Here is a 27570-nt window from a genome sequence, read left to right on the forward strand (position 1 = left end):
TTTTTAAAAGGTAAATTGTAACATATAAGTGTAAATACAAATCCTTTCTAAAGCACTCATGAACCCTACAGTACCTAATGAAATTCCTCAAATCTTTCCTTTAGCAACAGTTTGGCTTCACTGATAGTTACTTTATTTGTAACAACTTTGATTTAAAAATAAAACCTCACAAAGGCTGGAAATAATCAGTGAGCTTGCACTAATTGCCAGCCATTCCTGTTGGATAACTAGAAGGTAGCTCTGACACTGGTAGTGGAAGGATTTGCATTTAGGGTAATTGAGGCAAAGTGACCAACAGTGCCATCACTATGCAGTGATATCCAACCCCTACTCTGTGAGGACTGATTATATTTTCCTTTAATATGTTAGAATTTAAGTAATTGGTATGGCATCAAACAACAGGCATCTTGAAAGGGTTCAGTGAAATCCCTCAGAGACTCCTTGGAGAGGAAAAAAACCCACCCAATGAAACATACCAACAATGAAACATTATTATTTCCAAACCATTATCTTAATTAAAGGCGCTACGTGCCATCTAAATTAGGTTCAAATTGAATTTTCTCATATAAAAAGCCTCCTGAGTAAGAACTTCAAGACACATTTCCTATCCATGCACAGCTAGAACTTGGCAATCAGGCCTTCCATGAATGCCTTATTTTTCACCAACCCTGACAAACACAATTTTGCCTTGCTTATATCCATTCAACATTCATCTATTAATGGCTCAAATCACTCTCCAAGTTCTTTGATGCACTTCATGATTGGAAGGAGGTCCCCAAAGCAAAACTTCCTCAAGCACCTTTGCAATACTCTGCTGCAAGGCCATTCTCTTCCAACTTATCATAAGTTGAAATATTTATGAGAGGAAAAAAAAGTTAAAGTCTCCACGTATTGACTCAAATGAGAATAAAAACAAGACAGAAGTATTTTTCTGAACATGACTTCTGCCTAGGTTGTAAACAAGAGTCATCAAGTTCCACAGAGTATAAAGAACCAAAACAAAAAATGCTGTGGTTAGACTCAGCAAAACAAACAGTAAACCTTGCCCATGGCAATACCTCATATTAATTGATTTCTCTGTGTTTGAAATTAGTAGTAGTCTAACTTTTGGGTACAAAAACATTTTCATTATTTCCTTTTTGAATCCTAAACTTCACCCACTTACTTACTAAAAGGTCTAGTACAACATGTGTGGTTCAAAGGTGAAATGAAAGTGCAAATTTATATAGATGAAGAAACTGTGGAAACAGAAATTAGTCACTTGAATCCACTAAAGGTCATAGTAAAAATTAACAATTTAAATAGATATAAGAAGTCATAGTTCTTTAATGCCTTACACATTGGAAGTTGGCATGCAATTTTAGCTGCCAAAACATTTTACCTCCTGCTAACTAGGGAGATGTCAACATCCCAAACAAACAAACAATGGACAAAGGAAATCACTGACAACAGGAATAAGCTGCTGCTTGTGAAAGGTACAGATCTTCACTTACAATATACCTCTGAAGAAAAATTAAAGTGGACAGTATCTGATTAAAAATCACCAAGAGATTCAGCAAGTTTGGAAGTTCACAGTATTTAGTCTAGAGAATAAATACTACTGCACCTAAATTCACCCAAAACCTGTGATAGTGCTCTAAAATGATGAAAAACAAAAGCACGTATGCCAACATTTAAACTTCCTACTAAGTGTCAGGGTTTATGCAACGAAAGAGGGAACTGACAACACTGTTGGTCCCCTGTTTTGAGACACAGAAATTCAGAACTATTAAAAAAAACCCTATTTATAAAAGATCATTCTAATGATATGACAAATTTTCCAAAAACTGATTGTGTGACCACACTATAACTCACACCCACTTTGAATGAGGAACAAATGAAAACACAGTGAATTCCACTTGGCTCTGACGGCTGATAGAGCTGCTGGGAGAGCTGTCTGAGAAATGAAGTACACTTAAGAGAACATTATTTTCCCAACTTTTAAGTCCCCAAGTTAAGAATTAAGCATTAATGTAATTTCAAAATAGCACTTATTTTAAAAAACATACTTCCTGAAACTTTCAGGATGTTTAAAAGGCAACAATTAACAGATAAGTAAAAACATCAGTACAATAGATTACTTTTTGGTATAAGACAGAAATCTTTCCTTTGGTAACAGCAATATATTTGCTTATTCTTATATATATATACTCAAGATATGCTCATATTTATAGTCAATGTATATTCATTCTGAGGCCATTAAATCCAAATTAACCACTTGACAGATTCTGTGACTTCAAAGAAGCCATTATGGGCAGTCACACAGTAGAAGTTTGAATCATTATCTTGAACAGAAATCACAGACAGTACTGAATATTCTTATTAAAAATCAGTAGACACTGAGCAGGGAGTCTGACAGTCTGAAGGAATTGGTAGCATCAGCCTCAAAGCCTTCTACTTCTAAGGCAACTATTTATCAATTTCCATGGATCATAAATGAAAAAAACAAAGACAGCAGTAGCTCCTACCCAGCAAATAAATAATTTCCATCAGACCTCAGAGCCCCAGTCAAATCCACTGAACGTGGAGGGAGTTTAAGGCTTTGCACGACAGCACCAGACCCACCCTTCCAGATCAAGGCAAAGAGACTTAGCAAGAAAGAAGAATAAAACATGTTTTTTTAAACTCTTTTTCTTTTCAGAGAAAGTGTTCAGGATATTAATATTCAGATTTCACAGTGTATGGATATTTGTGACAACAGAAAATCCTCACATTTTGGCTCAGTCCAATTCCAATTCATTAACAGAAAATCTCACTCACATCCTAAACTTCCACCCTTTGCCCACTATACGAGAGAAACCCAATGCTATCCACGACTTCATATTATTCTGTAAAATCTAACTAGTTTATCCTGAAAAGGGAATTATAGTTAGACAAAGAAAAGATGTGCTTTAGCATTTTGCCTCCTGCCTAATAGAGACTTGATTTTTTTTTTTGTTTCGTTTTAACAGGACACAAAGGAGGAAGAACAATCTGAACTTTGGAGAGAAAATAAAGAATAAATACATTAGTAATAATGAAGTGGGGAGGAGGAGGCACAAAAACCAAATACAAAGACTAAATTAAGGGTGAGGTTGAAGGTGAGGGGAAAAAACAACAGGAGACAACAGCAGTGGCCTTGAAGTAAACTATTCTCCACTGTTTTTCTTTTCTTCCGTGAGACTGGGGTGAAAGATGGTGTCTGCGCTACCACTTTCAGCAACATTAGATTAGTACTAAACACAAGACTCATAATTTAAGTGGTGAAACTTATTATGTTCAACACTTGCAATTATTTTCATTACAATTTATACTCAGCAAGAATATGAAGAAAAAGGAGAAACAGCATGGTGAGACTGAAACAGTACACAAAACTGAAAGAAAGTTACTACAGGAACAGCAAAAATAGGTGTATAGGTGAGGGTATAGAATACACTGATGTAACATTAAAAGAAAGGAAAAAAACCCTGAAATAGCTTGGAAAGTGTATCCTCAGACTCAACTGTTGCTTGAGAAACTACTGAAGAAAAAAAAAAAAGTCAGGAAAAAATTATGTGGGAGATACAAAATCAATTTGAGTTGTGCAAGTAATGTCAGGCATGCTCAAGTACTCAATCTAACTCCATTGTTCTTAGAGAGAAAATAACTTAGACCAAAAATTTGGACTTCCAAAACAAAGAGAATCATGGAAATGGTAATAGTCTTGTCACTGTTTTATTGAGACCAATCCAGGGAACAAAAAATCACCTAGACAGACAACAACTTCCATGAGACAAAGCAGAATCTCCTGAGCAGAAGAGAAGATCATTTATCTTCCCAAAGAGAGGATGCAATCAGAGACAAATTGTGTTTTGCATCTCTGGACACACCTTACCCAACACAGGAACTCAATGGTTCAAAATGTTCTTCTGTCAGGGAACACATTAGACCTCACTCCAAGCTCCTGCACAGATCTCTCCCTTCACTACATCTGTCTTGTTGCAAAGCTGATCATGGTTCATGAGGTATCCTCCTCACTCCCATCATGGCAGAATCCTCCTGGAGCTTTGTCACAAATAGCTTTAGAAGACGCTGAGATAAAATGCTGCTGGAGCACCAGGGAAGCAATCCTGCCTCTAGGACTGCCCCAATAAAATAGAGGTCAGCTCCTCTGCTCCATGACACACATAGTACCCCTAGCTGGGGCTCTTCATTTGTTTGTGTGCATTTTTAACCCTTCTGCTCCTGAATAGGCCAAGTTTGGAAAACATTTTATGAAAAAGAGCCCTGAGATGCTGCTTGTGTTCTGCTCCTCCACACCCTGTGAGCAGACAGGGCAGTGAAACATGTACTCACTCTTCAATGAGTGTAAATGCCAGCTGATGTTCTCCCAGGAGTATCTGCTTGCAAAGCAGACTGGGAGGAGAGTGTACAAGAGGCTCTCAAAACAGAACCATCCCATAAAACCAGCACCTAATTTACCAGCTTCAATGGTGCATGGTGGAGAAAGCCACCACTCTCAAACAATACAAGCACCAGTTTTTCTGCAAAAACAGTCATTACAACATAGGGTTGAGTTAAAATAAGTGGGAGGTGATTCACATCCATGTGCACTGAAACACTAATCTTAAAGAAATTAGGATTTTAGTTAAAAGTTAGAAGAAACGGGTCTTGAGATAGTTACCTGAAACTTAAATAATTGATTGCCGGTCAATTTATGTTTGCTTAGCTGAGCTTGCAATGGGAAAGGATGAAATTAGTAGTTAGGTCCAAAGAACACGAACAATTGCAACCAGAAATTCATTCTTTGCAAAGCTGGAGTTGCCCCAAAAGCCATTTGTATTGTCATTAATAGAAAAGGTCAGGGCGAAGAAGACTCGCCTTACTTCCTCCTCTTAAGACCCCTCCTCACAAAAACGACCCCAGACTTAATTCAAGAAGTCAATTATGCACACTTAATAGCTATTCAAGCTAATTACCATAGGAAGCAGGGGATGGGAGGGGCTGGTATATGAATATGTATTTGTTTGAACCTTTTGGCAATAAATAGACTCTGTGACCACCTGTAATTTTGCAGTGCATATTAGGGGGCTACCCCACGCTGCTGCCCAGCGCTGAATAAACATACCCTTTCTAACTTTAAATTGTTAGAGAGTCTTTTGTCCATCACAGTTGAGTATGGGTGTTAGACCAATACTCGTATTTTGGTAAATCAGCACCACAGCCCTTAGGACAACATAAAAGATCAAATACCATTCCTCCCCTTTTCACTGCAAGCACACACAAAAAATTCAACCAAACTAGAACCAAATGAAGCCAAAAAAACTCCGGAAATCCGCATTCTAATATTTTTTAGCTTTGGGGAAAAAAAAAAAGGTCAGAAACACACTGTAAAAAATATGAGCTGTTTTTAAACTTACCTGAGGCTTCCCTACAGTTAGTGCTCTTCCCTGCACATGCATTGTAGGTGCACAGAGACATGAACATCAGTTGGACAGAGAACAGAGAGGAGACGGGCGCGCAGAGCTCCCCCCAGGAGGGGGGAAGCTCTCAGCCCTGAGAAGTGCCCCACGCCCACGCCAGGTTAGCAAGAGGCCGGAGGGCCGAGCAGAGTGTGGACAGCCCGCGGCTGGGGTTAGTGAGAGCCCAGGCCCGTGCAGGGCACTTACTGATGCTGCCACACACCGCCATGCAGTACTCCTCCGAGTCAAAGTTGTTCCGGTTCCCGCCGCAGCCGCCGTAAAAGAAGGGCGCGCACTTTCCTTCGGCCACGTCAAAGTACCAGCGGGAGATCATGGCGCGGCACGGCCCGGTCTCGGCTTGCTCAGAGCACACCTCTAGTCACAGGAGACCCGGAGGAACCACATTTAGCACGGGAATGGCATCGCCTCCGCTGCTTCGTTAGGTGCCCACACACTCAAGCGGGGAGGGAGATGCACCAGGATGGTGCTTTGGAAGGAGATGTGCCAAGGAGGGGTTTTTGAGGAACAGGAAACTCTTCCCCAGAGATAACGGAGGTAAATTTTGAACTGACAAAGATTCCTGCCACAGAGTCTCCTTAGCCTGCCTAACGTTTTTAGCAATTTTATCTACACACATTAAGAGGTATTGCCTTGGAAAAAAGGTGGAATTCCATCTGCTTCCAGGCCAGAGGGGCACAACCACTAGCTGGGGGTTTTGCTGATAGCCCTGGGTGGATTCCTGCCCAAGTAGCTTACCTGGTACCTGAAAGGAAACATTTGACAGCAGGAGACACATTTTCTCTTGCTCTTTTTTAGCTCTATATACCCTCCCTGACCAAATTATACAAACAAACAAACATTTATACATTACAGTGGAAAACAAGTTCTCTTCAGACACTTATTTAAATGTAGCCAGTGATGAAGAAACTCCATTTTGCAAGCCACTCAGCACACAGTTTTTAATTCACAGTTTGAGGGCTCACATATGTAAAATTACTTCTGTAGCTTGAAACGTCCCTGGGAGGAAATTTCACCCCCAGTGAATACACCTACAGGGAAAAAAATTAAAGTATTTGTGCTTGTGTTCACTGTGAGTTGCTACAGTCTATGCCTACATCCTGCAAAACAGGGAAACCTGAGGGAAGAACCAAACCACACAAATTAAAGGAAGACAAAGCAAATCCGGCCTGTAATTTGGAGTTCAGTCAATTACACATGTAAACACATAGCCCTTTACCAATAATGTTCCAAACAGACAAAATCAGTTTTATCTTCCAATGTGCTGCACAAGTAATTTCAAATATACATAATACTAAACACTAAAAAACTCCTCATTTACTTTCATCCCACACACTACCTGGGAAACAAACTGCCACAATTCAACTAGAGGCTTCTAAATTCTCTGCATAAATATGAATTTTGTGGAAAGCACACTCCTAAGGGTTGAAAGGTAGGAATATCACTGCACTAGCACTGGAAATCCCCTGCATCCTCATCACCTCTCAGATGTTGGCTACAAAGAATCCTGTTTTTCTGTGTCTATCCTGATCCATCAATTCACTATCCTCAGAAGCACCACTACTTATAAATACATTTTTATGTCCAATTCTCACTGGCAATACAACCTACATTTCCTTAAATATACAATATAGGTACAATTTTGCATGCATTTAACTTATTCATGTATTCTAAGTATAAATAAGGTCAAGAATCAATTTCAGGAAGCATACATTTAGTCTGAGAGAGAAGAGTATGCAGCCATCAAGGATGTGCTAGAAATGCTGCACTCCTGTATGAAGAAATTAGGGGAAAAAGAATACTGAGTTTTTTACTTGAAGAAAAAACAAAATAAGTATAATTAATTGCACAGTACATTAATTACAATTAATTTTATATTACCATATGATTATAGACCATTTTTAGTATACAAGTAGTTATCCAGGTCTATTTTAAAACTAAATCCAGCTATACCACTCAATTATACAGTCCAATGCTGAAAAAAGTTAACTCTGCACAGTCTTGGAAAAGCTGTCACATGTAAATTAAAAATTAATAGCGACTTCTGATATAAAACAGACAGGTACAATCACAAGAATTCTTACTGACAGGCAATGTCATTTCTGAAAATAAAAGGTTTCAACAATTCAGTCTTTTTTACTTAATGCTGATTGTGGGCCAGTTGTAGCCACACAGCAAGCACCTTCCAGGTTTCCCTCAAAATATTTGTTTTGCCATATAGACAGATTTATTTTGCACTATTATCAGGTTGGAAACTGTTTACAGATTTAACCTGAAATTTCCTATAGGTTACCTCTCTCACAGAAATAGCAACAGAGATTGGAATGTGCAAAAGCAAAGGTAATTGTCCATCAGATTGTACACTGGAATTGCCTCTTTGGTGAACAAGTCACGTATACACATGAAGATGCACTTCAACAAGTGTTCAGTAAACCACAGAATAACATATTAAAAAGCCCACTGTGGTGGCTGTTGACCTGTCCTGTCACCTCCCATCAGGGGAGGGACATCCTTCCCTCCAGCCTGCACTGCCAGCCCTACTGCCCTTGGTGAGACGTACATGGAACTTAGGTCACCACAGAGAGAAATGCTCCATTGTCTTCTCATGTTTATGACCTAAATGGAGAATAAACAAGAGAGGGGAAGTGCTCTGGTTTGCTGTTTCATGACTGCTCTTTTTGAAGGAAGTGTGATGCCAGTCCAGTCTAGGAAATGTGTCACTGCTGTCATTCATCCCTTTCCCAATGTCACCATGCCTTTCTGCCATTCTCTGTGGAGGGCTTGGAGTAGCATTCCTTCACCCCCACTTTTGGGGAAAGGTACATTTTTAAACCAACTTCTGTTCCTGGGCAATGGTCCCATCACTCCTGTTTGTGGACCAGACACTCCTCTTGCACCTCTCTATATCCCCATCCATCACTTGTCCTTACAAGAAAAAGCCATTGCATTTTTTTCTCAGCTGCAACACCTCAGCTGAGAAGATGGAAATGAAGTGCTGAGATGGGAAATTCAACAGGTTTCCTCAGGCTATTAATCCAAACACCACTTCCCCTTCCTTCTGGCACTGCCAAGTGTAGCAATCAATGCCCACAAGGGGTGAATGATGGTATTTTAGCAGATATTAGGAGCAGGCAGGCAGCATGCACTGCTGTGGTGGCTTGGGTTTGATTATTCAAGATACAGCACTAATTAATGTAGTCGGTTGAGCTAAATGATTCATCAAAAAATTAAAAGTTGTCTTTGCTTCATATTTTAATTCTGTTGCTGAAAACTGAGGCAAAGATGAGTTACATTCTGCAAATGTGTAATTCAGTTTTACTTGATACCACAAATAATTTGTATGCATCAACAGCAAGCTTTGCTTTGTTTAAGAACTTGCTCACTCTTCCCCCTCCAAAGACAAACTTTTGCCTTTAGCTTTAAGAAACTGGATACAATTAAAGAGGACAAGCGTTTGCAACCCAGGTTCAGGAACAGTTGCTTTTAGAAACTTCAGACTTTTCAAACCATCCTACCCCAATAGTCAAATTTCTCTCATCCTGTGTCCTAAACCATAGGTGCCAATATCGCTCTTCTCCAAAGCCTTAGACATGACAAATTACTTTCGAGATAATCAGGAAAGTGTAAGTCAACTTTCCTCATTCCAAGCTTCTTGTACTTATTCCAGCATGTTGGGGCAAACCCAGTTGTTTCTAACCAAGCCAGCACCACTCCCTGAAGGACAGTGTTGTGGCAAAGCTTGTTGATTTGTTTTTAAATCAAGTAGTTGAATACTGAAAACTAACCAGTTAAACATTGGCATGGACTGTGTTATTCTTTCTTTGAAAAGCACAGACTCCAGCACCCTAGGAAATACAGTCCCTAAGTATGTGGACATTGATTTATACTGACTTTATACAAAGTACTTCCATAAACACTCATTTACCAAAATGCTGTAAGCACAGCTCATTAGAATTTATGTGCAAACATTTTAGATGTTTTGATGATCACTTTTTACAGAGGCAAATATAAAATATGGTTCTGAATGTCAATTTAAATTTTTCATTATCTTTTTTTCCCTGCTACTTGAAGAAAACTGATTTCAAATCAAAGTGAAATTATAATTGCCTTATTTCAAAATCTCAATTCCATGGGTTTTTTTTTCCCTTACAGGACTTAAATTCTTAACAACAACATTTTCAATTGAGAGATTGGAAATAAAATGAAAACTTCTAACAGGGAGAAGAATTAAAGCTACATTTACATATTTCTATCACTGTAAATATCAAATTTATTGAATGTTTTTTCAGGATTTGAATTTATTTACATGATCATGAGAACTAAGCTCATTTAATGCTGGCAGTCAGCTCCAAACTTTAAATCAGAAATTAAATTTGAACAGATCTATGAAAAAATGGACTAACAGGTGGAGTTAAGGTTACTAACTCTGACCTGCACTGGAAATTGGTTTCCCATATCTAGTTTACACCTCTGAGAAACCTATTTACCGTAATGCTACAGTAGAAAGGTACTCATGCTGAATTATAAACACTGCAAGGTCTTGATAAAAACAGATTGTATTGATGAGGCTTTCTGTACTACCAGCCCTGCAAGGTTGAAGCTGATATAATCAAGTACACACAAATAAATCATACTGAGGGTCTGAAGGAGCCCATTAGCACTGGTGTGTGTTTGCTGTGCATTCAAACTGTGTCACAATCACACAGGACCTGAACACCTCTTAAATGAGGAGCTCAAACACTCAGTTCCTTAAGTACATGGGATCAGATTTTTTATTTTACAATTTGTATCTTGCTGAAGAACATAGTAAGTAACTGATAAATGCAGAAGAGGCCAAAGGAATAAAACTCTCAAATGTGTAACATGAGGTATATGCTCCCCTTCTTCAGGCACTAGTATATAAAATATCACAACTGGAGTAATTTTGGCTTCCATATCTTCAGGAACAAAGTTATAGTTTGAGGATATTAATATAGATGCCTCTATATTAGTCTTTTTTAAAAAACTAGCTGAGAAAAATTAGGCAAGAGCAAATGGAGTGTTTTTCTTTCGGTTACACTCTTTGTGTTCTAAAAAGGCACAATGGTTTTTCCTCAATGAATCAATCAAAAGGGAATCTTTGAAGATAATTTCATTGAAACAAAACTTCCTCATTCTGAATATATGTTTAGAAGAGGCAACTGAATTTTAGTTTGAGTATTCAAAGACAAGAGTTAATTTCAGAAGAGGTTTTTGGAATTAGGAGAAGACAGCTGTGAAGTTGGCACATGCTCTGGGCTAAAGTTGGTGCACAAACTACACAATTGCTACAATGCTTTTTTGCAGAGAAAAGTTAAAAAAGCAAAATTATGACTTCTCAATGCAATACTGAGGACAGCTTCTCTAAAGCTGTTAAATACCCATAAATTGTAATTTCCATCCTGTGTAATCAAGATTAAATTCTCTCTATAATGTTTATTCTTAAGCTACTGCAAGGGCATATTAGGATTTTTTTTTTTTAAATTAATGGTATACTTGGCTAGAATACAAAACCTTATAGTTCTGAAGTGGAACAAATATGTGAAAACATGTTTTTTATTTCCTGTGCACAACAGAACTACATTTGGAACTAAGGTGTCATAAAATTACCACTGATGGCCAGAATGCAAACAAAAAATCCAGCTTGATTTTAAATCTAGTTTAATATAGCTTCATCAATTTATGCATTTTAGAAAAGGTAATATTTCCACATAACATCACAATTCTGCTAACATGGCATGACAGTGAGTATGAGGATTAGCCCAGAAGTGCATTCCAGTCCTTTTATACAGCAAAATCTTCAGCCAAAAAATATGCAATTAATTACTGCATCAATATAATAAAATTACATTTTGTCCAGGAAAATAGATTCTTAGTAATTTTTTCTGGCAGGATATATTTCAAATAAAACTACTCTCCACCTTCCAACTTTACATAAAATAACACTATTACTGTGATTAGTATTTCAGTACTTTTACCCTCAACCCCAAAAGGTAATATTGTATCACATCTCCATCAACAAGATCACCAGATTATAAAAATAATTCCTCCAATTGCAACACATAATGAAGTATTATATTATGGTGGAATAGCTGTGCTTTAAATTAAAATGCCTAATTAAAAACTATAAAAGTGGGGCAAAGCTACGGAGTGGAAAAAAAACCCCAACAATTAATGTAGTATACAATCCTAATACTGTCCCAAAATTCCCAGCTGACAGGTCTGGTAATCAGGGTTAATCTCTCTTGATTTACAATATATAGTAGGAGTCACTGAATGGATTTTAAGTCTTTCAGTTAAAAAAGCCACTCATGATGGATTAATGACACTAAGACCTACCATACCAACATCAATCTACTTTTGTCTTGCTAGGAAATCAGCATTTGTAACTCCAGACTGTAAATAGAGTTAAAATGTCACATGAAGCAGCGCTGCTTAGATTGTTTCCTAACTGCCTAAAGAAATCCAGCTGAATTAGGAAAGCAAAACCAACTGATAAAGGGCAATATTACACTGCTGGAGGAGGCAGGTGAGGCTTATGCTGCAGATTCCCCCACATCTGCTGGCAGGTGTGCAGAGAAGCTGCCAAGTGTTTTGTGCCAGGCTGACCCCATTGCTCTCCTCTAACGAGATCTGATTGACTATGACGTTCATGGGAAGCACTAAAGCTATTCTTTGTTCAGTGCCAAGAGAGACTAATTTTTCTTGTCACCTCCTGAGTCCTTCTGTCCTGTGCAGAAGGACAAGAGAAACAAAATCCCAAACAACTGCACGTGATGGGGGAAGCAGTGCTCCTGCTTGTCTCTATCACATGTTGAAAAAATCATGGGGAGCCTGAATCCTCAGGAGCAGCTCTGCAACACCCATAACACCATGGCAATGATAGCAGAAATTAAACCACTCCCTTTCCTAAATCCTGGCCATCAGAGTCACTTCCCTCGCTTCACAGAGACAAAACCCAAGAGCAGGACTTCATAAATAGGCCATATTTTCTTCAGCACAAATTCAATGATAACATCTCCCCATGACCAAAGGTGGAAAATGTGTATTTCACACTAATTTTACCATCTGAATCCCTGTAATCTCAGACCCACAATACTCTGGATTTAACACCTGAAGCCCAGCAAGAGAATATCTAAAAGTTTAAACTGGGTCTGCTGCTATATGCAGTAGGAATTGAGAATAAAGATGATCTCTCACAAAAAGTAGGAAAGTGAATACTGGCAAATACTGGGCTATGGAAAGTTTATTCACATTTTTAAATAAATACATAGAAATGTGGCTGCTGCAGAAACTGAATTAAAATACTGTCCTCCTGCCAAAGGGCCTTTCTCATTCTCTAGGCAAGATTAATTTCCTTTTCACTGAAAATAAGTTTGTAAGTGGTTCTACTATTACTATTTTTGTCACAATTCATTAAAATATGCAGAGAAATAAAGCTGCCTGAAAAATTGATTCTACAATAGCTCAAGTATCTTTACTGTATAACACTGCATTTGTGTTTTTTAATTATTTATGGCTGATGACAGCCATTCCACTGATTTGGCAGAGAAAGGGCTCAGTACCAGCCCACAATTAGATCCTTATTTATGGCTTCACAACAGTATTGGAAAAGCAACTCCTCTTAAACTGGATACACCCACTCTCTGTGTTCTTTAATGCTAAAGACATAATATTAGTTACAGCTTCATAAAACTGGGTATAAAGGGTTGTGAAGAGCATCCTATGATGTTTTATTATTAGTGCTTGGGCAAGGCAGCCTGGAACAGAGCCCAGTCCACATGAACAAAGCTCTGACACTTCACTCCTAGAGAGGCTTTCAAGGTGTCTCCACAGTAAAGATCACTTCTTAATACATATGTTCTCAACAAGGGCCTTCTGCCTCTTTCATTCACAATGACACTGACAAACTTTTGTGTTTGCACCAGCAAGACACTCACCACACAATTCCTCTGCTGGATCTGCTGCCTGCACCAGGAGGACAGGGAGGGAAGCAAAAGCAAGGATCAAGGCTATGTCTTTGGACACTTCTACTTTAATGAATGAGCAAGCACTTTGCATAGTGCAGCACTGCCAGGTACCACTTACTCTCCAGGGCAGTCCCTACACCATCTAGGAAGGCTGAAGGTCAGGAAGCCCAAAGGATTGTGGCAGAACTGTGCTGAAAACTTGTATTGGTAACACATTTTCCTCACCTCACTTGAACCAATGCATATTTCCCTCAATCACCCAAGGTGGGAAATGTTAAGACTTGAGTAAAACAATATGCTACCATTTAATGATCAGCAAATATATATATTTCTAAAGGGCTTCCAAAAGGTCATTTCAATAGTTCACCTCATCTTTAATATGTTATGTTTTATATTCAGGTGATTGTATGCTACTTTCCTGAAAGCTGTAAAACTTCACCTCTTTGAAACATCACCCTCACTAAAGAAACATGTTCTACCACATTTGTCCTCATTTCAACTCATCCAAAATCTCACTAAAGTCAAGTGTACTTTTTCTTTTTTTTTTTCCCCTTTCAACATTCATTTACCAGTGAGAACAGGGCATTTTAACCCCAGGGGGTAAAAGCTCACATATGGAAACACATGTAATTAGTTTGAAGATATAAACTACTCTTACCCTCTCCTCTCTGAAAAGGCTCTCCAACTACTGAGCAAAACACTCAACAGTTATATAAGACAGAAACACACGAGACTGAGTTGCCAGCCTTAGAAAGTGATTTTCGTAACGCTTTAGTGCTCTGTGTAGACTGAACAGAAAAATACAACCAATTAACTCTGCTGTTCCCAAATCATCCTCTGGGCATGCTTCTGCACCCTGGTGAGATAAATTGCAGCCAGCACCCTCTGCTCTAACACTGGAACCAAGGCTCAAGAGAAAGGGACACTGCCACATGCAAAATACATGCCTCCACTACCACTGGAGTCCCAAGAATACCCAGAGGAGAGGACAGGGAAGCATGGGGAGAAGAAAGGAGGTAGGCCAGATGTTTTCTGCCTCATTTCACAACAGCCCCAATTTCTATAATTTTCTCTCTGTCTCCTGCATGTCACAACTCCTGTCTTTTCAAATGTAGTTTTTAAATCTCATTTCCTGCCATCTCCAGCATTTATCAGTAAAGATGCAAACACTGCAGAAGGACAGGGATCTATTTTACTTAGATCTTCACCACACTGAACTATATTATTAAAATAGAAAAATAAGAATAATTAATTCCAATATGAGAAATGAGGCATTTATAAAAACTAAATTGCTAGGTTAGCCATGAACTTGTGTAAAATTCAAAGTTTAAAATACAGTCCTGTTAATAACTGATAAATATAATGAAAATTAAATTTTAGAAATGAAGAGTTCTTTCTCACTCCATGTATTCTATTTTTTCATATTTCCTTCTTCCCCACACAGTAAAACTCATTAGTTTAGGTTCATTTTTCTGCATAGTTATTTTAAATTCACCTAACTTTACCAAATTACTTATTCGTGGAGAAACATAGCAAGTAAGTAACTAACAGATTCACACAAAATGACCCATCACTGCTGTTAATATAAGAGACCAAACCAGCTCATGCTACCTCCTGCTTGGAACTGGTATTCCCTCTCCTTCTGTATGATAAACCACACACAATTTCCTGTCCTATTTGCTACACGTGGCAGTTGAATTTTATTTAAAGCTACTTTAAAATAAAACCAACCCTTCTTTTTACACCCACACACAACAAACACGCTTCAGGGACAGACAGTCCCTGCAGCATCTGTGTGCCAGGGGGGATGGAGGTCACAAAACCCAAAGGGCTGTGGCAGAACTAACTGCACAGAACACTGGTAATGGGAAAGGCAAGGGGATTAAACACACAAATTACAGGAGCCAAAGCCCAACAATACTGCAACTTTGGGTATTTTGCTGTTTGGAACATTTTTTTGTTGTAAAGGGCAAATATGCAAAGAGGCAGGATTAGTTTTTCAGCCCTAAGCACGATGCTCATGAACTTACCTCTGACAACCTCTTCCACAGACTCTGTAGTTGTGGTGGTAGTGGTGGCAATACTGGTAGTTCTTTCGGTCGCCTCCTCATACTCTTCTCCTGTCTCTTCAATTTCGTCATCATCATCATCGTCGTCGTCATCAGCATCTTCATCTTCCACAGCAGTTAGCTCCTCATCCTCCTCTGCTTGTTCTTCTACCGCCTTATCATCGCTAAATGAAGAAAATTATCATGGTGTGTCAGCAGCAAAATTACTTCAAGGTAATGTGAGAGAATATTTTATTCAAAAACTCTGTAAGGAAAACAGTTACCTGTTTCTCAATCTCCCTCCCTTCCCTTTAAATAGAAAAGAAAGAATCAGGGACTCTGAAATGTCCCAAACAGTAAGAAATGCTAAAAAAAAGTCTAAAGAAAAAAAAAAAGGCAACATTAGCATACCATATTTTGACAGCTGAATAATACTGTAAATATGTTTGTTCATGATACCATCCACTAAATTTTATTTTGAAAGAAGATAAAATTTTCACAAAATGCACTCAGTTGATGTGAAAGAAGCAAGAAAGTTCCTCAGGAACTTTTCCACCTCAGTCAGGAGACAACTTATCTAAAGGCTCCCTGTATCCCTTTCTTAGAGGACTACCAAGTGTTGAACTGACCTCAAATAACCAACTGCAGAGTTTCTCTTTCTGCTGTTACAAGTGCTATGTGAATGGAAAGGACATTCCTACAGAACAATAGGAGGAAATACTGACATTGATTAGCCTGGTGGATTAATACATCAAGAATCTTCTGGGATCATTCCTAGTTCTGAGTGATACAGACAACAGGTCAAAAAATACACATTTAGCTACTGATACTGGTGCCTTCAAAATATTTCCTAAGTTTAGCACTCTGTTGTGGCAAGGTGTTTCTGAACTTCCACTTAAAATTTACTAGTAATGAATAAATGATCTTTAAATATTTAAACACACAGTGACTTTCTGTCACCTTCATGCACAAGTGGGTGTGAGTCTTTCTCATGGCATCAAATATGCTTGAACAGCCTTCTAGGTGAAGTTAACAACTTCTTCAACTCATTCTGGAGATCAAGCCTTTAATATTTCATTTTATATTATGTTGCCTACTACAACTTCGAAAGTGAACTCACAACAGAAGACAGCATGATTCCTTTTTTAACAGGACATTAAGAAGTTAAAACATGTTGATAAAATTTTCATGTGCCACAAACCTGACTCTATCAGGAGCAAGTTAAGCCTCTATGGAAACAAGAATGATTTCCCTGTTCCCTTTTCCCCAAAATACCTGGCCTCCAGAAACACAAGAGAGACTTCAAACAATACTGAAGCTTTCCACTGAGGGAAACCCAGGTATGTTTTATGAATAGATGTGGTTAAAGCCACCTTGCAGAAGAGTCTGCATAAAAGATGACTTGTTTCCATTTACACAGGAGAAAAAGTTAAAAAGGGGCACAAACCCATTTGGTTCCTCTCAATTTTTCTTGATTTCTAAAAACTAGCTTGGAAATTTCACCATCTCCACTATATTGTTCTCCCTGAAAAACTGATTTCATTATGTCTGAAATTTCCAACTTCACTTTAAGTAACTTCTTTCTTAACAAAGTCATCTGTCTTCATTTCTTTGTCAGATATTTTTCCTTTTTGCAAGCGTGAAATAATCACCTCTGAACTGCAAAAATAAAGTGGATGTGTCAAGTTCAATATCTGCAGGACATCTCCAGGTTAAGGGGCTTCCAGTCTTGGCTCACTATGGACATTCAAACATGCAGAGTATAAGACATCCAAACTTTGATCACGAGTATCAGATACCACAGACCTGCCAACACTAAAGAAAGATGGACTCCTTCTCTCACCTAAGCTACAAACACAACATGTTTCTAAAAATATGCAAATTATTTTTCCTCTTCCTTTCTCATGAATGATCACTTTCAGACACTGGCACACTCAGTGCTAAAAAAGGACAACCCAATGAAACAAACAAAGGAAAGTCAATTAGTCACATGGAAAGTACTTCAAAAATAATTTGCATGCATGCATCCAATATCCATCCTTTTTTAACTACACAAAAGCAATCAACTCAGCTATGTCAGTCCACAGCATTTTACTATGAAATTCTCATTATGAAGGCCAAGCTTTTTAAATTTTTTTAAAATTTTTTCTTTTAATTGCTATTTTTAAGGGGCATGATGGTGAAAAGCACCATGAGGGGATGAAAGAGGACAGTTTTCTGTGTCCACTGGCTGGCTGTACCTGCCATTACAATGGGCTCTGGTTCCCTCTCCAGTTACTTATCAGAAGCAAATGTTTAAGGGATAGCCCTCACCACTCTCCTCATTATTACCTGCCGCTAGCTGAAAAACTAGATATCTGAGAATGCAAAAAAAAAGAGACACAAATGGTGAGAGACTACATCAGTGTATGGGGTCAGGCTCCTGCACATATTCTAAAAAACTTGCACAGAAATGTACTACCATGTTACTAAAATATTCTTGATAATTTTGATTGCTCCTGGAAAAATCCTATTTCTGATAGTTATTCCACAAGGTTCAGTCACAAAGGTCATATTCCACAGAATCATGTTTTATTCCATGTTTTAAGAAAAAGGAACCATGGAAATAGAAGTGGGTTTACATGAGATTTAGATTTATGAAAATGAAAGTTATTTTTGCACATTTTTAGTATTGGTAAAGATATTACATCTTGCAAGGAGCACGATGAAACACACGTAGGTGTTATTCCTTGGATTTAATCACTGTTATCACCCTGGCTCCTCTTCAAAGAGAATACACGTGAGAGAAATGACAGAGAAAAACAGGGAAGGGAATGAACATCTACAACATCTGGAATTACAGCATGAACCTTTCAAATGGGGACAAACCCTCCCTGTTGCAGAGCTGCTTCTCCCCACCATGCTAAATTTTCTGACTCCATTTGCATTTCTCAATTAGCAGCACCCCAGTGCTGTTTCCCACAAAGCACATCTCGCTTCTCTACACCTTTCACCTCAGCAATCAGTTTAAATCCACTGGTTTCAAGCAAACATTTCCTACCAAATGCATGTGGATACCAGTATTTTTCTCAGAAATCTTGGACTTTATTTAATGTGTCTAGCAGGTATGCTTGCTTCCTGGTATTATTATTATTACATTTTACATTCTTCTGTAAACAAGCATGACTCAGTATTGTTTCTACTGGAAGAACAATACTTTTACAGCTTTTTCTGCCTCAATATCACCCCAGCCAAGGTTTTATTGGCACTACAGACTGTAGTGTCTCATTTACAGGAATCTGTTGATATTTCACCTTAGTTTAGTGGTGCCACTGACAGGATTTTTCAAAGGCTGCTCAAAAAATTACTTGAAGCACTGACAAATTCACATATTTTAAAAGCCATTCAGCCATTGTCTGAATTTAACAGTTCAGCAGTAAACAGAGGGAAATTTTTAGGCTTGATACAGTCATGACTATACCTGCAATCCCTGCCAACATCTCAATCTCCTCTCTGTGGGAACTTCTGGGAAGGAGGGCCAGCACTATTCTTTTATATGGACACAAAGACCATCAGGAAGGTTTTGACCTTCTGCTACAACCTCCTCACACATGGGATTTTAAGATCCATTTCCCCCATCATATAACTGATGTTCTGTTTGAGTCCAAGTAGCACAACGGGTCATTAGTAAAAATCATCTCCAGTCCTGTGTGTGGTGAAAGAAGGTACAGTAATTTCACGACTATAAGGCGCACCCTTTTGACTAAAATCTCCCCCCAAAACCGGAAGTGCGCCTTATAGTCCGGTGCGCCTTATCTGATCTACAAAGTTGCAACATTTGCCACCCCGGAAGTGAGAGCCCGCTGGCATCGGGGCAGCCCCCGCGCGGGGCGGACGCGCCGGCTTCGGGGCCGCCCCCGCGCGGGCCGTCCCGCCGGCATCGGGGCCGCCCCCGCGCGGGGCGGACCCGCCGGTATCGGGGCCGCCCCCGCCGGCATCGGGGCCGCCCCCGCGCGGGGCGGACCCGCCGGTATCGGGGCCTCCCCGCCGGCTTCGGGGCCGCCCCCGCGCGGGGCGGACCCGCCGGTATCGGGGCCGCCCCCGCCGGCATCGGGGCCGCCCCCGCGCGGGGCGGACCCGCCGGTATCGGGGCCGCCCCCGCCGGCATCGGGGCCGCCCCCGCGCGGGGCGGACCCGCCGGTATCGGGGCCTCCCCGCCGGCTTCGGGGCCGCCCCCGCGCGGGGCGGACCCGCCGGTATCGGGGCCTCCCCGCCGGCTTCGGGGCCGCCCCCGCGCGGGGCGGACCCGCCGGTATCGGGGCCGCCCCCGCCGGCATCGGGGCCGCCCCCGCGCGGGGCGGACCCGCCGGTATCGGGGCCGCCCCCGCCGGCATCGGGGCCGCCCCCGCGCGGGGCGGACCCGCCGGTATCGGGGCCGCCCCCGCCGGCATCGGGGCCGCCCCCGCGCGGGGCGGACCCGCCGGTATCGGGGCCTCCCCGCCGGCTTCGGGGCCGCCCCCGCGCGGGGCGGACCCGCCGGTATCGGGGCCGCCCCCGCCGGCATCGGGGCCGCCCCCCGCGCGGGGCGGACCCGCCGGTATCGGGGCCGCCCCCGCCGGCATCGGGGCCGCCCCCGCGCGGGGCGGACCCGCCGGTATCGGGGCCTCCCCGCCGGCTTCGGGGCCGCCCCCGCGCGGGGCGGACCCGCCGGTATCGGGGCCTCCCCGCCGGCTTCGGGGCCGCCCCCGCGCGGGGCGGACCCGCCGGTATCGGGGCCGCCCCCGCCGGCATCGGGGCCGCCCCCGCGCGGGGCGGACCCGCCGGTATCGGGGCCGCCCCCGCCGGCATCGGGGCCGCCCCCGCGCGGGGCGGACCCGCCGGTATCGGGGCCTCCCCGCCGGCTTCGGGGCCGCCCCCGCGCGGGGCGGACCCGCCGGTATCGGGGCCGCCCCCGCCGGCATCGGGGCCGCCCCCGCGCGGGGCGGACCCGCCGGTATCGGGGCCGCCCCCGCCGGCATCGGGGCCGCCCCCGCGCGGGGCGGACCCGCCGGTATCGGGGCCGCCCCCGCCGGCATCGGGGCCGCCCCCGCGCGGGGCGGACCCGCCGGTATCGGGGCCTCCCCGCCGGCTTCGGGGCCGCCCCCGCGCGGGGCGGACCCGCCGGTATCGGGGCCGCCCCCGCCGGCATCGGGGCCGCCCCCGCGCGGGGCGGACCCGCCGGCTTCGGGGCCACCCCCGCGCGGGGCCGGCCCGCCGACATTGGGACGGCTCCCTTGCGGGGGGTGTTAAAGCCGCAGGAATCGGATCGGCTGCTGCGCGGGGGGGGGCGAAAGCCGCAGGGATCGGATCGGCTGCTGCGCGGGCGGGGCGAAAGCCCCCGGAATCACGGCGGCCGCCGCGCGGGCGGGGCGAAAGCCCCCGGAATCACGGCGGCCGCCGCGCGGGGGGGGCGAAAGCCCCCGGAATCACGGCGGCCGCCGCGCGGGGGGGGCGAAAGCCCCCGGAATCACGGCGGTCGCCGCGCGGGGGGGGCGAAAGCCCCCGGAATCACGGCGGCCGCCGCGCGGGGGGGGCGAAAGCCCCCGGAATCACGGCGGCCGCCGCGCGGGCGGGGCGAAAGCCCCCGGAATCACGGCGGTCGCCGCGCGGGTGGGGCGAAAACCCCCAGAAGCACGGCGGCCGCTGCGCGGGGGGGGCGAAAGCCCCCGGAATCACGGCGGCCGCCGCGCGGGGGTGGCGAAAACCCCCAGAAGCACGGCGGCCGCCATGCGGAGAGGGGGAAAACCGCCAGAATCGGAGCGGCTGCCACGCGGGGAGGGGGCAAGCAGCTGGAATCGGGGCAGCGGCGGCACGGGGCAAGCCTGCCGGCATTGGGTCACCCGGAGCGCCAGGGAACTCCCGGAACAGCGGGGCCCTGGGGATGCTGCACGGAGCGGCGGTGGGCATAGCCCGGCCCTGCCGGGTACAGGCAGGCCCGGGAGCCAATGGCTGCCGGATTGAGGCGGGGCCTCGGCCAGCAAGCGTGCGGGAGGAGCTGGGGGCGGAGCCTCGCTGCAAAAAAAAACCCGGTGCGCCTTATAGACCGGTGCGCCTTATCTGATCTACAAAGTTGCAAAATGTGCCGGCTCCCGGGGGGTGCGCCTTATAGTCCGGTGCGCCTTATGGTCGTGAAATTACTGTATTTGAAGTTTGGTGGTTTCAGTCCTATTTTTGTTGCCACAAACACACTGGGCCTCCAGGCAGCCTTATGTCCTACTCAGTTCCTTCCTGATTCAAACAGGAACATACTGACCACTCTGCTGGGCGTATTTCTGGTTTTAAAACACAAACTCCTGCACAGTTCCCGCTAGTATGGATTTAAGCACATAGTTACAAGCAGTGTTTAAACCATGGACATGTGAATGTGTATCTAGTAACCTCCTTTTCCCAATCTAGCACTGCAGTAAGAACCGGCACCAATGTATTATTTATTCCTTTTACTCAGAAGTCTGCATCATTCTGTTATTTCAGGAAGGTGAAAGTGAAGGAAAGCCAACTGTGTTACTTCTTGCTGTTCAAGAAATAAGAAAACATTAGTAAATGTAAGTTTTCTTTCCGTATTCCAGGAACCTGCAAGAGTGGCAAAGGCAGAAAAGAGTTGATAAGAACAATGAGTTTTCCTTTCTAATGTTGTTTCTGAAATAATGGGCTGCAGCACAAGCTACATTTTAAGAAGTTACGTCTCTGCAGCTAACTTCATGCAAAGCTTTCAATTTAAGATAGCAAGTAACTGTGGACTAATTACTGGGAACTGTTTCCTGCTTGTTTGCAAAGAAGGCTCATCCATTTGGATGTAATTTTACCATGATTTTGCTAAATAACTTGAACAAAAATATATACTCCATCAGTGGGTGAAACAAAGAATGCAAACATGTTCAAGACAGGTGTTTTAATATCCGGAAAGATTAGCATTCACTACACTTTGCACCTGTATTTTATTGCAGACAGAGCTCATCTATCTTGACTGTGGTTTTTACAAGCCACCAAGCCTGAGCCAATAGCTGGGGGAAAGCTAATTCCAGAATAGGAAACAATAAGCAGCTGCCTGGGCAAAGAGGGCAAGGTCAGTGTTGGCTTCAGACAGCTGTGGGAATTACACAGGAGAAGCTCTTCCAGTCTAACAGGCAATTTATGCATCCATAACCTTCACCACTGCAGGTACCATCATCCCAGTTTCCAGCATCTTGTGCTTCAGCTTTCCAAAATCACAAAACCTCACCCCCTGTACAGCTCATCCAAATGAACTCCAGGATCACTGGGAGGAAACGAGATAGTCAAGTATTCCACCCAGGGTTTAGCTTTGCTTCCAGCTAAAGAACAATGGTGATCACAGAATACATATTGATCCTTGTGTATAGGAAATATTCAGACCACCAAGTTCTTCAGCTGTGGGAGAAGAAACAGACAGATCCAATACTGGACTTCTACATGTCTTAAGAGAAAACACAAAACAAAAAGCAAATTACAAGAGTAAGACATGCTTGGAATCCAGGAAAGAAGATGGGTACATTAATTACCAGTCCTTTCATTAAAAAAATAATCAGAAGGCTAACAGACAAAGAAAAATATACTCCCTCAACAAACCTGCACATCTGAGGCCAGGGCATTTTTTACCTAGCATATTTCCAAACTCTGCATTCTAGAAAAATTTCTTCTGAACTAAAATTTCAAAGGACAAGATTTCTCAGAAACCCAGTTTGATGCCACCACCACACTCTAAATGGTGTCACTAACTAAACATTTGAGGCAAAACAGTACCTACTTAAATCTAAAAACTAATTGAATGGCGCATGAGCACTTTTTCCACTGTACTTTGTCACTGGACTTTGGCACACAAGCTAACTTCAATATTGAGTATAGTAACTATGTGATACTCAGAGTCCAGGTAGCAGATTTAAGCAACACTTACCAAAGTATATTTGCAGGCACTAGAGAGAGGAAAGGAAGTCAAAGACAAGTATGAAATGGAGATTTCTACACTCACCTTTAAAGTCTGTGAGTAAGGTATTTTAACAAGACATCTGGTTTTTTGAAGCATCAGGGAAGCAGGAATAGATAGCAGGGCAAGAATCAAACTGCACTGGAGTTGTGAGAACAGGCACAGAGCCAGGAAAGAAAAGGGTTATGCCAGATGTCTGGTCTATGATTTTTTTAAATGGCTCATTGGTATCAAAGTCTGGAAAACTACAGAACTGACAGTCTGACCCACAGCAATGTTTCTGGTCTGCCTGTTAAGTGACCACAAAAGCAAAAAATGTTCAAGAAGTATGCTGGTTATTTTCATTAGGTCTGGGTTGTGTACTAGTTTAAGAAATTTGGTATCTCACATGAAGAAGAAATAATATCACATTTGGACATATAAACTTCTATTGTGACACTTTCAGACTTCAAAGAACTCAGACGGGCACCTTCCATTGCAAGCTGAGACAGATAATTCATATTAATAGCATTTTTCAGACATTCATATTGTCACTTCTAATAATTTTCCTTTCTGTTTTCCTTAACTGAAGAGGTTGCAATGATCTTTATTTTCATATTTCCCAATTAAAAAAAAAAAATCAAATAAGTTATTTCAAAGGCCATTTCTGAGTTCTTAGACAAAACAACTGAATTTTGTGCTTCAGACTCTTTCTCTTTTATCGTAACTAAGCTTTTATACAAAAACAATACCAAAATACGCGCCTGTTTCCATTAATTTGTTAACAACAGGAAAAGTTGCAATAAAAAATTTTCAATGCATTTTTAAATAGAACACTTATACAAAGCAAACACATTCCTTGCCCTACTGCCTCCAAGAGATACATTTACCCTTTCCCCCTTTAATTACATAAAATCTTTTATATCATTAGAAATTTGTTTTCATAGCTGACTTGCCTAAAAAGGCCCATATACAAGGTGGCATTTAATTTCACAGAAGGTACCTGTTTACTGATAGGCAGGAAAACTTTCAAAAGTGACCCAGTTTTCTCTCTGAAACAAAGCCTTTGCTAGTGTTACTGGTCTGACAGTTCTTTTCAGAAGATGAAGGATTCAGCAGGAAGTATGTAATTTTTAGAGAACAGAATAATAATGTAATTAACCCATTTGTTTTCTTGCTTTGATTATTTTTGCTGCAGAAAAACTTAGAAACTAGAAAATTAGACCCACAAACACACAAAATCACACTTTGTGGGCCTGATGACAACGAATAAAGATGTTCAAAATCCTGACAGCAGAATAAGAGTGAATGTGATGGAAGAGGGGGGAGGGAAGATCATCTACACAGCTCTGTTTGAGAATCAGTAGAAAAATCCGGTTCTGTCTACAACATATTTATTCCCACAAAACTTCTGCTGTACTCAGAATGAAATATTCAGAGTTTCTTTGTTCAACATGCCGTCCCACTGATTATCCAGGGCAGACAGTGTGACATCTGTACCAAACCAATTACTTGCCCTGCTTGTGGAACTCATCATCTTGCTATTCTAACACAAGGACAACAGGGGAAAACTTGAAGAATAACTGTGTTCGACAACTGAGAAAAAAACTGCACACAAAACAAAACCACCAAAAAAACCCAGAAGTTAAATTTTGTATAATTTAAATAATTCTGGATGTTCAGTTTAAGACACTGAATAACAGTTTTTCAAGAATGTGCCATCTTAAACTTCTTAAATACCGTTGCCACCAGCAGCAGCTGCAAGAGGCTGGGACTTCTGCAGAGCAGATAATCTCCACTCACACAGCCAGAAGAAAAAGGGGCACCTTTCATACTAAATTTTTTATGGTGGCCACAGCATGCCAAGCCTGGCAAAAGATCTGGCAGAAATGAGCACAGATCCATTCTGCAGGTCATTATTTTACTGTTTAAGCCTTTTCTTCTTCTCTCAGGTCAGAATTTCAGTGTAATTTTTTCCATCAGCAGTGATCAAACTAGAGAAGCCATGTGAAGGAAGGGTTTCTCATCATGTAATCAAGCTGAAACATTTGTATTCAAGATTAGAATGCAATGGTTTTTTTCTGCTGTGTAAAAAACAACCTAGATGTTTTTGATGTTTCATCCACGTATCCCAAGGGTGTAGACTTTGTTAGAAGGCAAAAGGAAAATGGTACTACAGAAGACCTTTTACTCCACTGTGCTATTAAAGTACAGCTTCAGAAGAGGTGGAATTCTGAAATTCCTACAAACCACCCCCCAATGCCGAGCTCTTACTTCTAGTACAGACTACAAGTATCTCTGAAAGGTAAAGCAGAGCAGGAAATGCAGGATACCTTTATGAGGGCATATCATACTATACATCCTCCAGCACACAGTCATGCTGGTGTGACAGTATGTGTCAAAAACACCAGGTTTAAATTTCCCACTTCCCATTTCTTCATGCATTATAAATAATACAGCTCTAGAAATGGGGCAGTATCTATCACAATGCCACAAGAACTTCTGAGAACCTCTCATAGATCTATCAGAAGGGTTTCTTAAGCTGATTACTACATGAACCTTCCTCTCCCACATTTCAGCCATCACCAGTCATTTCAAGTGACAACTTAAAATTTTTGCTTATAAAATTGTTGCCTGGTACTTAAGAAAAACCTGGCAGCTGATGGCTCTCTTTTGTGAGGTCAAAAACATGTAACAATTCTCTGTAAATAAACCTCCTGCCAAAAGTACAATTTTGATCTCTCCTAAAATAAGCTCAACATTCACTGAAGTCATATAGCCTGCACAGCTACAACTGTTTTCATCAAGGGTCAGGAAAGCCTGATTATTTTCTACTCATCACTTCCTCAATTAGATTCATTCTCCCATCCCAGAGTCTCATCCATAACTTCAGTAAATGCTTTATACTGAAATGATGATTGTATTTGCCAGCTCAGCGTCACTGCTATTATCTCTTAAAGCAGTGTGCTGTTTTATCAATTCCATTCTAACTTTTCTTAGAAGAAGAAATCCAGCAATTACCAGTCTTGTGAGTCATTACTGTTCTGATGCTTCTATGCTTTCAGAATTTTATTTTAATCTCACCTCCAGGATAACAAGTTTAAAAATTGTTATTAAAAAGTGCATAATGAGCTAGCTGAATATTAACTAACAGCCAACACAAGTGACAAACCCAATTAATACAAGAATGTGAGACACAGACTATGCTAATAGGATACACAGTATGCAAATAGGACAAAATACTTCTAGAGTTCTTTAACATAAGCAGTAACATTATGCAATTATACTGTTTATTATACAACCCAGAGATGCCTTAGTTTAATTTGTAAATACAAGTGATTAAGTTTTATCATTAAAATATTTATAAAAACACAAAATTTTCAGAGAAGTTCTACCATTAATAAATAGATCTATATAGAACAGATATAAAACTACTTCAATTTCTAACAGTTCTACCACAAAAATCAAGATAATGTAAACTTCTGACCAATTAGGTGGAATATTATATTGCAAAACACCTTCCACACTGTCTCCCTAAATGATTTATTTATCTGAAATAGCAATTTAGTGGTGGATAACTCTTGTACTACAAAATCCATCTACCTCAATAATTGGTGTTAACCTCTACTCATAGAAAACTTCAGGAAGGAGGGAAGAAAAAAGCAAGAATAACAAAGCAAGTTTGTAATTCCTAGTGTTCATTTTAGAGCACTGACTCCCAATTAGGAACAATTTGCATTAGGACAGCTGATGAGAACACTGCCTCTGGCTGCACCCCCTCCTGTGTCTGTGTCACAGCCAACTGAGCTCCCTATCAAGCAGATCCTGAATCACTGCAACAGCCACAAGGCTCAGTTTTCCTTAAATTTTCAGGGCTATGCACAGCCTACAGTTCAGTCTGCACAGTATGGAAAAAGGGAAATATTTTTATCCATCCAAATGCAAGTAATTTCCTTCTTCTGAGGCAGAACCTGCAGCACAGACCCTTTGTCCATCTGGTTCAGATTCACCAGCTCAAATGTAGGGAAGTAGGGTGTTTTTTCATATTTTTATTTTTGAAAGAATCATTTAGGATATTCCCACTGGAGCATTTCCCACTGAAATTTTGGGAATTAGCTTTT

General features: G+C 41.9%; 1 protein-coding gene across 4 annotated transcripts in view; it reads right to left on the reverse strand.

Annotated features, from left to right (window-relative positions):
- LOC117011060 (amyloid beta precursor protein) overlaps positions 1–27570 on the reverse strand; it is a 192730-nt gene that overhangs the window by 63050 nt on the left and 102110 nt on the right. For 2 of the 4 annotated variants that reach the window (XM_033086307.2, XM_033086299.2), the window contains exons 6-7: positions 15496–15698; positions 5667–5834 (exon numbers count right to left, since the gene is read on the reverse strand). In XM_033086307.2, the coding sequence (XP_032942198.1) occupies positions 5667–5834; positions 15496–15698 (371 nt within the window). The remainder of the gene's footprint in view (positions 1–5666; positions 5835–15495; positions 15699–27570) is intronic. The other 2 variants (XM_033086324.2, XM_033086315.2) reach the window with 1 other exon arrangement.

The sequence above is a fragment of the Catharus ustulatus genome, chromosome 2 (assembly GCF_009819885.2).
Source record: "Catharus ustulatus isolate bCatUst1 chromosome 2, bCatUst1.pri.v2, whole genome shotgun sequence".
NCBI lineage: Eukaryota > Metazoa > Chordata > Aves > Passeriformes > Turdidae > Catharus > Catharus ustulatus.